Source organism: Echinops telfairi, unplaced genomic scaffold (assembly GCF_000313985.2).
Source record: "Echinops telfairi isolate 266 unplaced genomic scaffold, ASM31398v2 ScPeMD7_5592;HRSCAF=6446, whole genome shotgun sequence".
In the NCBI taxonomy this organism is placed as follows: domain Eukaryota; kingdom Metazoa; phylum Chordata; class Mammalia; order Afrosoricida; family Tenrecidae; genus Echinops; species Echinops telfairi.
This window is the reverse complement of record NW_022109491.1, coordinates 15662292-15674780: the sequence shown is the minus strand read 5'-3', so window position 1 is coordinate 15674780 and position 12489 is coordinate 15662292. Positions and strand designations below refer to the sequence as shown.

Here is a 12489-nt window from a genome sequence, read left to right as displayed (position 1 = left end):
CATGCCTGTCATGCAGGCAGAGGCATACCTGGTCCCAGCCCAGGGCCCTCACCGGCATGCAGTCCCCCGTGATCACCAGCAGACGTTTGTCACGTGTGCACACCTTCCTCCAAACGAGTGCTGCAGGCTTGCTGACGGTCCCTGGGCTTTGCCTCTACAGCACCTGGACGAGAACAGCCCCCTGGGGGACTTGCTGCGGGGTGTCCTAGATGTTCCAGCCTGTCAGATAGGTGAGCCCTTTCTCCTCCCACCGCCCCCATGCCAGGCTGCTGTCTGAGGTGCCCTCCGCTCCGACCCACCTGGTGCACCCCCATGTGCTCCCCTCTGTGGGGTGCTGGAGCCCAGCAACACTGCCCAGGGGCAGCAGGGAGCAGTGGCCTGGGGAGATGAGTGAAGCTGGCAGAGCTGGGTTGGACCTTTGGATTAACCTGAGCTGTAGTCTGTCGTGCGATGTGGGAAGTTGAGCCTGTGCCTGGGGCTCCTGTGAGAGCTTGGTCCCCACCCTGGTTCTGTGTCCCCAGCCATCCGACCAGAGGGCAAGAACAACCGGCTCTTCGTGTTCTCCATCAGCATGGCCTCGGTGGCTCACTGGTCCCTAGACGTCGCAGCTGACTCGCAGGAGGAGCTGCAGGACTGGGTGAAGAAGATCCGAGAGGTGGCCCAGACTGCAGATGCCAGGGTACAGACACACACACACACACACACACACACACACGGAGGACAGGCATGTCACTGGTGGGTTGGCAGCCTGAGTGTTCCAGTGAGCGCCTTATAAGAGGGAGGTGTCAAGTGGGCCAGTGAGGGGGTGTATGGAGGTGACTCAGAATGAGTGGTCAGTCAGACATAGGACCTGAGGGGTTGTGGGGGAGCAGGGTGTGGCGGTGGCAGGGCCCCCTTCCCTCTCCCCTCACCAGAAAGGTTGCAGAGCTAGTGGAGGGAGTTGGGTTTTCAGTTTATTATGAGGGAAGGCTTGCAGGACAGAGCACACTGGTTTATGTTTAGCACCCACACACTGTTGTTGCAGTCCTCGGTGCGCCATCATGTAGCGGCCCCGCTGTTTCCTGTCTCTTCCCACCCCCCGGCCCCCTGGACTTGGTCACTTATTCTCAGGCAGAGGGGTCCGGTTCCAGTCCTGAGGGTGACTCTGGGCCTTAGTCTTGGGCCCCCAGGACTCGACTGTCTGGTCTGTCTGTGATTGAGTTCTGCTCTGCGTTCCTCCACTTGACCAGCACCTTCTCGTGCTCCTCCCAGGGCAGTTGGTAGTGATGGCTGGATACCACCATGCTGGTCCTGAGGTAGTGGGACTGGTGGTGTGTTGGTCCGTCAGTCCTTTGAATGAGTTGTCTTCGCTTGTCCTCACTCCTCTTTCCTCTGGGCAGAGGGCTGCTCCCGGGGGTTTAGGGTCCCAGTCACTAGTCGCCAGAGTAGGATGTAGGAAGTTGTCTGTGTTGGGCCAGTTGACCTCGGTGTCCCAGGACAACAAGTATGCTCTTGAGAGGAGGGCGGAGCAAAGACAGCTTGGGCTGAGTCCGCAGGCGAAGGGAGGGTCCTGTGTGTTGTTCAGGGGGCTAGGAGGGCCTGGAGCAGCCCCGGTGGGCAGTGTGCCCAGCCTGCAGGGGCTGCTTTCTCCATGGCGGGGCTCCAGTCCTGAGCCGTGGGGCGCCATGTGTGTCACCAGCTCACCGAGGGGAAGATGATGGAACGGAGGAAGAAGATCGCCCTGGAGCTGTCAGAGCTGGTCATCTACTGCCGGCCCGTTCCCTTTGATGAAGAGAGTACGTGTGCCCTGAGCCTGCGTTGGGCCCTGGGCGGGTGGGCGGGTGGGCGGGCGGGCGGCTTGCTAAGTGTTCTCCCTTTCTGGCTCAGAGATTGGCACCGAGCGGGCCTGTTACCGGGACATGTCATCCTTCCCTGAAACCAAGGCCGAGAAGTACGTGAACAAGACCAAAGGCAAGAAGTTCCTCCAGTACAACCGGCTGCAGCTCTCCCGCATCTACCCCAAGGGCCAGCGGCTGGACTCCTCCAACTATGACCCCCTGCCCATGTGGATCTGTGGCAGCCAGCTTGTGGCCCTCAACTTCCAGACCCCAGGTCAGGGGCTGCCCTGGGCGACCAGGTGGGGTGGGGGCAGGGGGGCTCTCCAAACCCACCAGCGCCCACCCTTGCAGATAAGCCCATGCAGATGAACCAGGCGCTCTTCAAGGCCGGTGGGCACTGCGGCTACGTGCTGCAGCCGAGCACCATGCGTGATGACGTCTTCGACCCCTTTGACAAAGGCAGCCTCCGGGGCCTGGAGCCCTGTGCCGTCTGCATCGAGGTGGGTACTGCTGGGCTGGGCACCCAGGTGAGCATGGCGGGTGGGAAGCAGAGTACACAGTGTTTTCTTGGTCTTGGGGGGCCAGTGGGGGTGTAGTTGTCACTCATTGGGCTGCAATCCGCATGGCCGCCAACTGGAAACCAGCAGCAGCCCCGAGGGAGAATGACAGGGCTTCTTACTCCGGTAAACAGCTAGTCTCAGAAACCCACCCGGGTCACTGTGAGTTTGGTTTGGGTTGGTCTCTGAAGTGTGGGCTGAATTCGGCTTCAGCCTGGCCTGCCCGGGGCCCAGCAGGGGGCGCACTCCCTCCACAACCCTGTGGGAGGGAAGAAGGGAGCCCGGAGGTATTCAGCTGCCTCTGCCTGCCCACACAGGTGCTGGGGGCCCGACACCTGCCCAAGAACGGCCGGGGCATCGTGTGCCCTTTCGTGGAGATCGAAGTGGCCGGAGCAGAGTACGACAGCATCAAGCAGAAGACGGAATTTGTGGGTGCGTGTGTCCCGCCCGCTTTGCGTGGCCCTGGCCCCCGCTTGCCCTGGCCCTGCCCACCCTGCCTAAAGCTGAGCCTCTGCCCTTACCTCTGCAGTGGACAATGGGCTGAACCCTGTGTGGCCTGCCAAGCCCCTCCACTTCCAGATCAGCAACCCCGAGTTTGCCTTCCTGCGCTTCGTGGTGTATGAGGAGGACATGTTCAGCGACCAGAACTTCTTGGCGCAGGCAACCTTCCCCGTGAAGGGTCTGAAGACAGGTGAGACCCCCCCCCACCAGGGTGACCACCGAGTTGGGGAGAAGGCGGCTGCCCACGCCCCGGCTGAGCGTGTTGCCTCTCCAGGGTACAGAGCCGTGCCTTTGAGAAACAACTACAGCGAGGACCTGGAGCTGGCCTCGCTGCTCGTCAAGATCGACGTCTTCCCGGCCAAGGTAACTGGGATTGGGGGCGATGGGGGGAAGGGAGGCACGGCCTGCGTGGCCCAAGGAGTCACACCCTACCACCTGCCTCCTGCTGAAGCAGGAGAACGGTGATCTCAGCCCCTTTGGTGGGACCTCGCTGCGGGAGCGGGGCGCTGATGCCCCTGGCCAGCTGTTCCACAGCCGCGCCCGGGAGGGCTCCTTTGAGGCCCGCTACCAGCAGCCCTTTGAGGACCTGCGCATCTCCCAGGAGCAGCTGGCCGACCACTTCGACGGGCGGGAACGGAGGTGAGCGAGGGAGTAGAGGGGGCTGGTCTCTGGGCAGTGCCCCTTCCTCTATGGAGAAGTCAGTGGGGGGCTCCCGTTGTTCCCTGCAGGGCGCCGCGGAGGACTCGGGTCAACGGAGACCACCGCCTGTAGTAGGTGACTGGCAGCAGCCGGCCCTGCGTGCCTCTTGGAAGGCCACCACCCGGTTCTCCGTAGGCAGCGCCCCCGCTGCCGGCCTTCCGGCCTCGCCTGGAGCTTTAATCCAGCAGTGAGCACTAGACAGAACCCAAGCCATTCGTGAGATGAGTCCTGGCTGGCTGCCACGCCGCCAAGTGAGGCAGGAACTGCACGGAGGCTCGAGTTAAGCACACACCTGGCCCCGGCCTCTGGAGATGGAGCCTTCCATCTTGCGGGGCCACGACCATGGCCGCCCCTCTGGGAGAGGCGCCTCAAGAGGCACCTGGGTTCCAGGGACTCGGAGGAGAGGGAGGAGCGCCACGCCGCGCCGCGCCTCCTCGCCAGCCAGGCCAGGCCGGGCACACCACGTTTACATTGTCCTGTAGCTTTAAAACCACAGCCGGGCAGGTGAGTGGCCCGCCGGAGGGACAGGCCTGCCTCACAGAGGACACAGCACAAGGGCATGCTGCCCGTGGCCGGGCACGCGGCCCCAGCCTGAGACACAAGGGGATTAATGGAAAATAGCAGTATTATTTTCTTCTCAGCGGTATTGTAATAAGTAAGTTATTTCCTCCTGCCCAGGGCCCCTGAGGGCCCCCTGGGGTGAGGCCAGTGCAGGTGCACTGCACTGGGTGGGAGGGGAGACAAGCAGAAACCTTGGGCGACTCCATGTTTTCCCACGGGGACCAAAAAGAGGAGGTATCTGTACCTCCCAGGCCAGTGGGGACCAGCCACAACGTTGGGCTCCCTGCTTCAAAGGACAGAGGCTGGGGTCCAGGCCCATGGGCACCAGGCGTCCCCAGCATAGCCACCATTCAGCACACGCTCACCCACTGCCCACATGTGGGCCCAGGGGTGGCCATTTGCTATTTCTGCTGCCCTCCGGCGACCTGACTGCCAAATAAACCAGCCTCACGCCCTTGTCCTCACATGTGTGCACTCTTGGGGGGCTTGGGAGAGCCTGCTGGCCTCGGGCTTCAGAGGATCATTCTAGAGTAAGAAGCCCCTCACAGTCCCACAGAAGCCTTCTCAGAAAACAGCGTTTGGATGTGGGTGGCCCACGAGCCTCGAGCTAAGAACCAAGCGTTCTGGGCCCGGTTGTGATTGGAGGGGCCGCCTCCCCAGTTCTTTGCCCACACAGTGCCGGGCACACAGGGTGGTTCCAGGCTGTAGAACCAGCCAGAGGAAGGTCGTCACAGGCTGGCTTTCGTGAGGCTCATCCGTGCTACCCCTGGCACACCAAGACCAGGTGGTGGCTTAGGAGAGATGGGAGGTATCAGAATTGCAGGTGTCAAATGCCCCTTTCCTGTGTGGCAAACCAGACTGGTGCCATTAGTTTCCCAGAGTGCGCAAGCCAGCCAGTCCTGGTTCATGCCAGGCTTCTGGTGTCACCCACAAAAATGGACTGCAGGGGTGCTCGCCCGACTGGCCGGACGGCTCCTCGTGGTTCTGGGGAAAGACTGCCCCAGCAGAAACCGGGGCTGCGTGGGCTTGCCCAGTCTGTCTCGTTATGGCCGTGGTGAGTACGTACGTATCTGGGTGGTGGCTGCGTGGCTCAACGCTCCATGAAGCCAGAGGGGCTTCAGAGGCCAGGCCTGGGGGTCTGCTGCCAGAATCCCGAGAGCAGTTGCAGGAGTCGGGCTTGTCTAAATCAGCAGCCTGTCTGTAACAAAACCTGGGCCATTTCCACCTTGGTGACACTGTTCATAGTGTGCCACTGCTGTCCATCCCGGTCTTTCTCGGTCAGCTCTAATGGCTCAGCACCCCCCCACCCCCAGCTGCTGCTGACCGCACGCAGGCATACCTGTTAGCCCAGCAAAGGCCCCGGTGGGGAGCTCGGGCTTCTGTAGAGGCTGTCCTGTGGGAAGGTCAGAGAATTGAGGGCCGCCCTCCACCCTTGCTATTACCAAGTCCCTGTGGCCTCATTGCTCACCAAGTGCTTCACCTGAAGGCCAGACCTGGGGCTCCTGGCAACCTTTCACGCCAGGCCACCTTGCCCCTCGCTGCCATGCCCAGTCCTTCTAAAGGACAAATGGGAAGGTCGTTCCCAGCTGCTCCAGGTTCCCGGGCCTGGGGCAGGCCCTGTGAGTGTGCCTGCCGCCTCCTCTGAGCCCAATCAGCACTGTGCCCTCAACCCGACGCCTTAAAATCCAAGCCTGGGCCCAGCTCAGGCCCCTGGAGATTCGGGGAGAAGCTGGCTGAGAAGTACAGACTGGGCCAAGAAACTAAAGTGAACAGGTATGGGGTGGGGATTCCCAGTAAGGTCCACTGCCCCCAGGGGTGAGTGCACCCAGGACGGCCACAGGCTGGGGACTTCCTGCAGCCCCGCACACCGGACGAAAGAGGCCTTTGTTCTAAAGGCTGTCCTATGGGGAGGTAGTGGGAGCTGTTTCACTTGGAGGAAGAATTGGGGGCTGCCCCTCCCCCACTGCTCTATGAAGTACCTGTGGCTCTGCTCCTGACCAAGCATGCCACCTGAAGACTTGAGCCCACCTCCCCGTTCTGTAAAGCACAAGGGTGGCATCAGGGTCTCCCGCCATGCTAAGAAAAGTACATTCGTGCATCTACTGCCCTGGTAATGTAGTAGGCTAGAGCTATTAGAGCTATTAGTCAGTGGTTCAAACATACCAGCCGCTCTTCCAGAGACGGACGAGGCTCTCTGCTCCCATAAAGATTTAGAGCCTTGGAGATCCACAGGGGCAGTTCTCTGCCCGACTAGGGTTTCTCTTGAGTTGCAATTGACTTCATGGCACTGACTTTCACATTGAAAAGGATCAAAGTTCCGCCTCAGTCCAAGTGCCCACTCCTCCCTGGGTGGTCCCCCCTTGCCAGTACCCAAGGTATTCATGTCTAGTCAGTCCAAGTGTCCTCACTGCCAGGCTGCTGCAGCAGCTGCCCCTGGTGAACCTACAGTGACCCCAGCTGGCCTCCACTGGCCACTCCATCCCAGCTGTGTTGTCTGAGAGCTGTACCACCGGGGCTCAGCTGAGGGGCTTCAGGGCCCACCTCGGCTTGGCCAGCTCCCAAGGGACTAGCTTGCTTGGATTTATCATACAGTTGCTTTCCTGAGACCTTGGTTGGCATCTCGGAGAGACAAACTCTGGCATCTACCTGGACTGAGATCACTGGGCGATGCCTCTCCCCAGGCCCTTGTGGCCACCACCTGGGCCCGTGCGATGGATCGTGGAAGTGGGAGTCCTTGAAGTGGGAGTCCTTGCCTTTTTCTCCAGAAGCCCCCCACCTTAGCAGATGACCAGCACTCTTGCCAGCACCTCCCTCAGAAGGAATGCTTGGTGGGTGTCCTTCCACCAGGTGAGTGTTTGGTAACCCAGGTATGGCCCCATTGTCTCTAGACCACTTGTAACAGGCAGGTGGCGCACTCACTCACACGAGCTCCCTGCAGCTGGGAAGTGGTTGAAGCCGATTTCCTGACGCATGCCCCCCTCCCTAAAGAAGTCAGCGATGTGAAACAGTTTTTTTTATTTAGGAACAGCCGAGAGGTTTAAAGTATCATTTAGGCCCATTTCAAACTGTACAAGCAGCTTCTCCCCACTCCCCTCCCTTGTCCAAAGCCACAGGTATAAAATTTATGAAATGTGCAATTTGCATCTTAGAAATAGCAGCATCCCCACAGGGGACCATGTGGGATGCGGGGACTCAGTCCCCGAGGACCACCCCGCTCCCCCATCCCAGCACAGCCACAGGCTGAACTCCGGGCACACTTGGCTCCCTACCAAGCGGGGACCCTCCTGAACCATTGCACCCAGGCCTAGTGGTGGGCCGTTGGAGGGGCAAGACCCTCCTGTGGAGACCACCCTTTGGCTAAAGGGTCGGCCTGCCTCAGGACAAGGGGCCATGGCCTCTGACTAGCACCAAGACGTCACTTCAAGCAAAGTGCTTGGAGGGGCACCCCGCCCTGCACCGAGGAGGCCTGCCGGCTGGAACCCTCATCCCACAGGACCGAGGAGACTGCCAGCCGGGCACCCTCCCGGCTCACTGGGCTCAATGAACAGTGGCTGGCGAGGGAGGGAAGTTGGCGTGTTTTCTTACCAACAATTCTGGCTCCGTCTGACCCCCTGAAATGGCTGGACAAAGCAGCTGCTCAGAAGCACTTTGGGAACCGCTGCCCAAGACCGCCTGCCTCTCCTGGCTCTGTGGTAGGAATGGTGGGGGCAATGGCTCGTAAGCCCACGTGCTGAGCATAGCAATTCTAACCTCTGAACCTCGCTGCTGCCCAGAGCAGTCAGTGACTCTGCCTTGGTCCAGACGTGCCACCTTCCAGGCCGCCCCACTGAAATAGGCATTTGTCATGGAAAGAAGCCGAGGTCAGTTGAAAAGCATTAACTGAGAAAAGCTATTCATTAGCATACTCGGGTGTTTGCTCACCCCCACCTTCCCAGTGGGACCTGCAGCAGAAATGAACACTAATCCAAGCTGTTGGTGGAGCCACAGGGCTGGCCCTGTGATGTGGTGGTGGCGGCGGCAGAAGCGCCAGAGCCCCCGCATCTTGGCTCTGTCCCGTCATAACTGCTACAGACGCAGCCCCACGAGGGGAGGGGCCTTGGGGTCCACAACTTCCTGCTTTCTCGGGTGTTTAGACTGCTCTACAGTTTAGTGTCCCCCAGACCACACTAAGATAACCCCCAAAGGGCTGGGGAGGGAGAGAAGCAAGCCGGGGCCAGAGCCCCTGAGGAGCAGGCAGCCCCACACCTGCCTGTCCAGGGTGGAGCTGGAGCAGACCGTGGGAGGCTACAGGCAGGTAAGTGACAGCTTAAGGGGATCCCGGGAGCCCAGCTCCTACCGCAGAGGCACTCTGAACAAGGACCAGTGGACTGGAGCAGGACGGTATTCCTGCTGGGCTCTGGAAAGACACCAGGACAGGAGCCGCACACGCAGGGAGCAGGGCCAGCCTGCACTGGGGTCGCGAGGGCCACTCAGTGCTGAGCAGGACAAAACACACGAGTCGCCTCCGTTGGGGTCAGTGCTCAGCAGCACATCCTGTGGTCACTGGGAACGAGCCCAATAGCAGGTGGGGGCCAGCAAGGGCTCCGCCCAGCAGGTTGGGTCTCATACCACCGGTGCATCGGCAGGGACAGCAGCACTCAGCTATTTAATGGCAAACCCAAGCACCAACAGTGCAGTCCCTTCTGAAGCCGTGCACCCCCAAACCAAAAAGCTCCCCCAGAGTCAAAAGTCCACCAAGCTACCAGCTAGCTAGGTCTGTTTCACCAGCACAAATGTCCCCACAAGGCCGCCTGGGTCAGAATGCCTGGTTTCATCTACCGAAAGCGGGCCTACAGTGCCATTGAAAGTGGGGTGAGTCAAACGCGGACAAGACGTGAGCAACAGAAGGCACAGGCCACCAGACTGACCCCGTCCAGTGCTCTCAGGCAGGGAGGCTGGGCCACTTGGGACTCAGGTCTTCAAGAGACTGAACTCCAGCCCACCCCTCAACTCCACCTCCCTCAGGAGGTAACAGCAAATACCCCTCCCTCACACTACACTACACACACAATATGGGGAACCACATGGTCAGTCTGGCCACTGCCTGCTGGGACTAGAGCTGCCCCGAACCCTGCCACCTCACCTCAGGGCTGCACCCTGGGGGCAATTCCAGTGCTTATGTGTTGTCATGTGCCCTGCTTTTGTCCCTGCAGCCCTGGGCACCTGCCAGTCTCCTTATCAATACCAACATGATAGCCCAGTCCTGGCCCACCACCTGTAAGTTCACTCCAACACGCTCAGCCCCTGAGTCCCACTGGGCTCGTCTGCCGTGCCGGTGGCTCTTCTCTGGGCTGTAAATACAGTGAATACAAATCCAATGATCAAGGAAACCCTCTCTCTCCGGCCTAGGCCCGGGGCAGGGTGGGGACGGGGACAGGGCGAGGCAGCATTGGCACCTCACAGCGTTTGTGCGGCCTCGGTCTTCCAGTGACCGGGTCTGATGCGTGCTGTCTAATCGATCAAAGGAGTATTTGCACTGCGCGTGTCGGCACCTAACAAGCTGTAAGCACATAAACATTTGAGGGGGAATGCCAGGTGTCTGGCCTCTGAAGGTGGGAGACTAGTGCTATTCAGGCTCGGGGGAAATCCTCAGAAATGTGCTGGAGCCACACAGCTCTCAGCCTCAAAATGGAAAAGATGCAAAAATGGGTTAAAACAACAAAACACCTTGCCAAGTGCTCACAGGTCATCAGGTAAGAGGAGAAACTTAACTGACAGTTTCCTACCTTCTGGAAGGCAGGGCTATCTACCATGCCCGTCTACCCACCATCCTCTGGACCAGGCCAGTGACTGGTCCTGCCCAGTCCGGTCTCCTGGGAGACGAGAGGACAGAGCCCAAAGGACTACCAGTGTCTCTCACTTAAAGCCCTGGGATCTGCTAGTGCCGCCCACTCACCTGGCCCCTTCCCATGTCCCAGGACAGGTGGCCTGACAGGAAGCAGGTGTGGGGATGGCTGCCTGTGTCCCACCACCTCTGTGCAGCCCTGCAAGTGGGATCACGGCACACTCACGTGGTCTCACGTCCAACCTGGACACGAGGGCCCAGGCTACAGGAGCTGGAGGAGACATGTTTCCAGGTCTGGGGATACAGATGGACCACTGCTGCACACCTCCCAATGCCATCTCATGACGTCCACTGTAGGGTGGGCCCTTGGTGTGGAGGGCCGGCGGGCAGTGTGAGCATTTTGCAAGCCATCCACACACACTGGTCTTTGCTGAAGGCTGCACCATCTCTGGTCACATCCACTGCTGGGCCTGCTGGTTCTTCTCCAGCCAGGGGAGACCACGTGGGCATGGGGCCAGGGCTCCAAGAAACCAGGTGATCAACGGTCGGCCCTGGCCACACAGCTTCACTTGTCTTCCTGCCCCTCGTTTGCCGTCGTCGCAGGGCTCCCTGCTCCGAGGGTTGGGGTGGGAGACACTGGCAGGCACGCGGATCCGTGCACCGGGCTTAACGAGCACGTTCTTGGTGGGTCTGGTGGCGGGAGTTGTCCGTGACTTGAGGTGCCCATGAGAGCAGACCCAGCCCACCGGCTGGGGAGAGCAGAGGCTCCCTGAGGGACAGAGAGCACAATGACGCACGGGGGCGCCAGGCAAAGCGGAGTGTGAGGACCCTCGCCCACTCTGGTGCTAGGCTACGTGCGGGACCCTACAGCACCGCTGGGTGGGGGTGGGGCACAGACACGGTATTTTCAGAGAAGGGATCCAAGAGGGTGCGCTGTTTGCTAACCAAAGTTTCTATGTAATGACTTTATAACCTGATGCTTTTATTAACTGTGTTTAAGTGGATGTGTATCTTATGAGAGCTGATTCTGTGTTCATGAAGAGGGAATATGAACTATCTTACGCGCTGGAAGGCAGAGGAAGGGTCCTACAGTTGGGCGGGAGGAGGGGTGTGAACGCCCATGTGCTCCTTCGGAGTAGGGGGTGCGGGTAGCAGCCGATGGTGGTGGCTCTGGCTGGCTGTGAGACCACTGGACACGTCTCAGTGCCCAGGGGCGGGGCATGGGGACGGCAGCAGAGTTGGGCTTGGCCCTTCCATGTGGTAGACGGCATCCCAGACTGGCCAGTCCTTCACAGTAATCGGTTCCAATTCAGTCTGTTTCTGAAGAGAAAACACGCCCGTCACATCCATGTCAGTCCCCCTCAAACAGTCCCCAAGATGGCTGGTCCTGGCCACGCAGGGTGGCTCCTGGGACCACTTACCTCCACATGCGGAGCCTTCCTGCCGGTGACTCCTCCACTCCTGCTGCGCTGGTGGGTTATGGTGGGATGCAGCCTGGTCTAGCCAGGCCTCTGCTAGACAGGGGCACCCCCACCCAGCCCAGGGTGGTCCCTGTGAGCAGCAGCTCTTCCCCAGCTGGGCTGCGCAGGGCTCCAACTCCAGGGCCCTGTCCCCAGTGTGCCTCGCCTTCCCCTCTTGCTGCAGACCACACAGTGCGGTCACAGCACGGGGCCCAGCCTATGACACTGGCCCCATGGACCCTTCACTTCAAGCTCCCCACCCAGAGCCGTGGGCTGGTCATCGGAGGCGCCTAGGAGTGGCTGCTACCACGGCCATCTGGGGAAGTCTGCCGTACTCCCTGCCTGCCTCAGAGGAAATGGGCAATGCTGCTACAATGCTGTGGCCACCCCAGCCACTGTGATGGTGGCACTGTGCTGTGTGTGTGCCCCAAACCCACAGCCCCATCTTGGGCCCGGCTTACATAACAGGTATTCATAGACCCAAGTGCTCGTGAGCAGGACCACAGGTGGCCCAGAGCTGGGTGCAGAGGGGGACATAGAGCCCAACAAAGGCAAAGCCTCTGGGCCGACAGGAGCAGACAGCCTGCTCTGCTTCCAGAGGTTGGCCTGCACACAGCCTCCCTCCCAGCGCGTGCCCACAGGCACCACCAGCTGTGACTTAGAGCTAGCTGGGTGGAGAGGACGTGGCCGGGGCCAGCAAGCAGCCGTCTGTCTGTCTGTGGGCCTGTGGCTCACCCCGGCTGTGGCAGCGCCCGGGGCTCCTGCCCCTGCGGCTCTGCGGGCAGGCCTCCCCAGGCTGGGAGCGCCAGATGGACAGCATGGCGCTCGTCCAAAGCCGTGGGCAAACTTGGAAATCTCGCCTTCCGGACATAAGAAACAATAGCATAGCTATGTTGCAAAATCGTCTTCTCTAAGTTTAAAACATCCCAAGAAAGTGCAGGAATTGTGCCCTTTTGACATGTCCTGGGAGCCTGAGTGGCATAGGGGTTAAGCGCTCGGTGGGACTCAGCAGTGAGGGAGGAGGTGGTGGCGGCCTGAGAACCTTCTGAGGGTAGTGCTCCCTGCCCTAG

The 12489-nt window shown here is 60.2% G+C and overlaps 2 protein-coding genes across 4 annotated transcripts in view; one reads left to right on the top strand and one right to left on the bottom strand.

Annotated features, from left to right (window-relative positions):
• Positions 1-4599, top strand: part of PLCG1 (phospholipase C gamma 1) — a gene marked incomplete at its 5' end in the record, with an annotated part of 34236 nt that extends 29637 nt beyond the window's left edge. The window contains 10 exons of the mRNA XM_013008674.3: positions 161-230; positions 522-679; positions 1679-1775; positions 1867-2091; positions 2169-2317; positions 2692-2806; positions 2904-3065; positions 3150-3238; positions 3327-3514; positions 3604-4599. Coding sequence (XP_012864128.2) covers positions 161-230; positions 522-679; positions 1679-1775; positions 1867-2091; positions 2169-2317; positions 2692-2806; positions 2904-3065; positions 3150-3238; positions 3327-3514; positions 3604-3646 — 1296 coding nt within the window. The remainder of the gene's footprint in view (positions 1-160; positions 231-521; positions 680-1678; positions 1776-1866; positions 2092-2168; positions 2318-2691; positions 2807-2903; positions 3066-3149; positions 3239-3326; positions 3515-3603) is intronic.
• A 2536-nt stretch (positions 4600-7135) lies between these two features.
• ZHX3 (zinc fingers and homeoboxes 3) overlaps positions 7136-12489 on the bottom strand; it is a 159969-nt gene continuing 154615 nt past the window's right edge. For 2 of the 3 annotated variants that reach the window (XM_045295190.1, XM_045295191.1), the window contains one exon: positions 7136-11279. In XM_045295190.1, coding sequence (XP_045151125.1) covers positions 11269-11279 — 11 coding nt within the window. In that variant the 3' untranslated portion in view covers positions 7136-11268. The remainder of the gene's footprint in view (positions 11280-12489) is intronic. The other variant, XR_006680557.1, reaches the window with a different exon arrangement.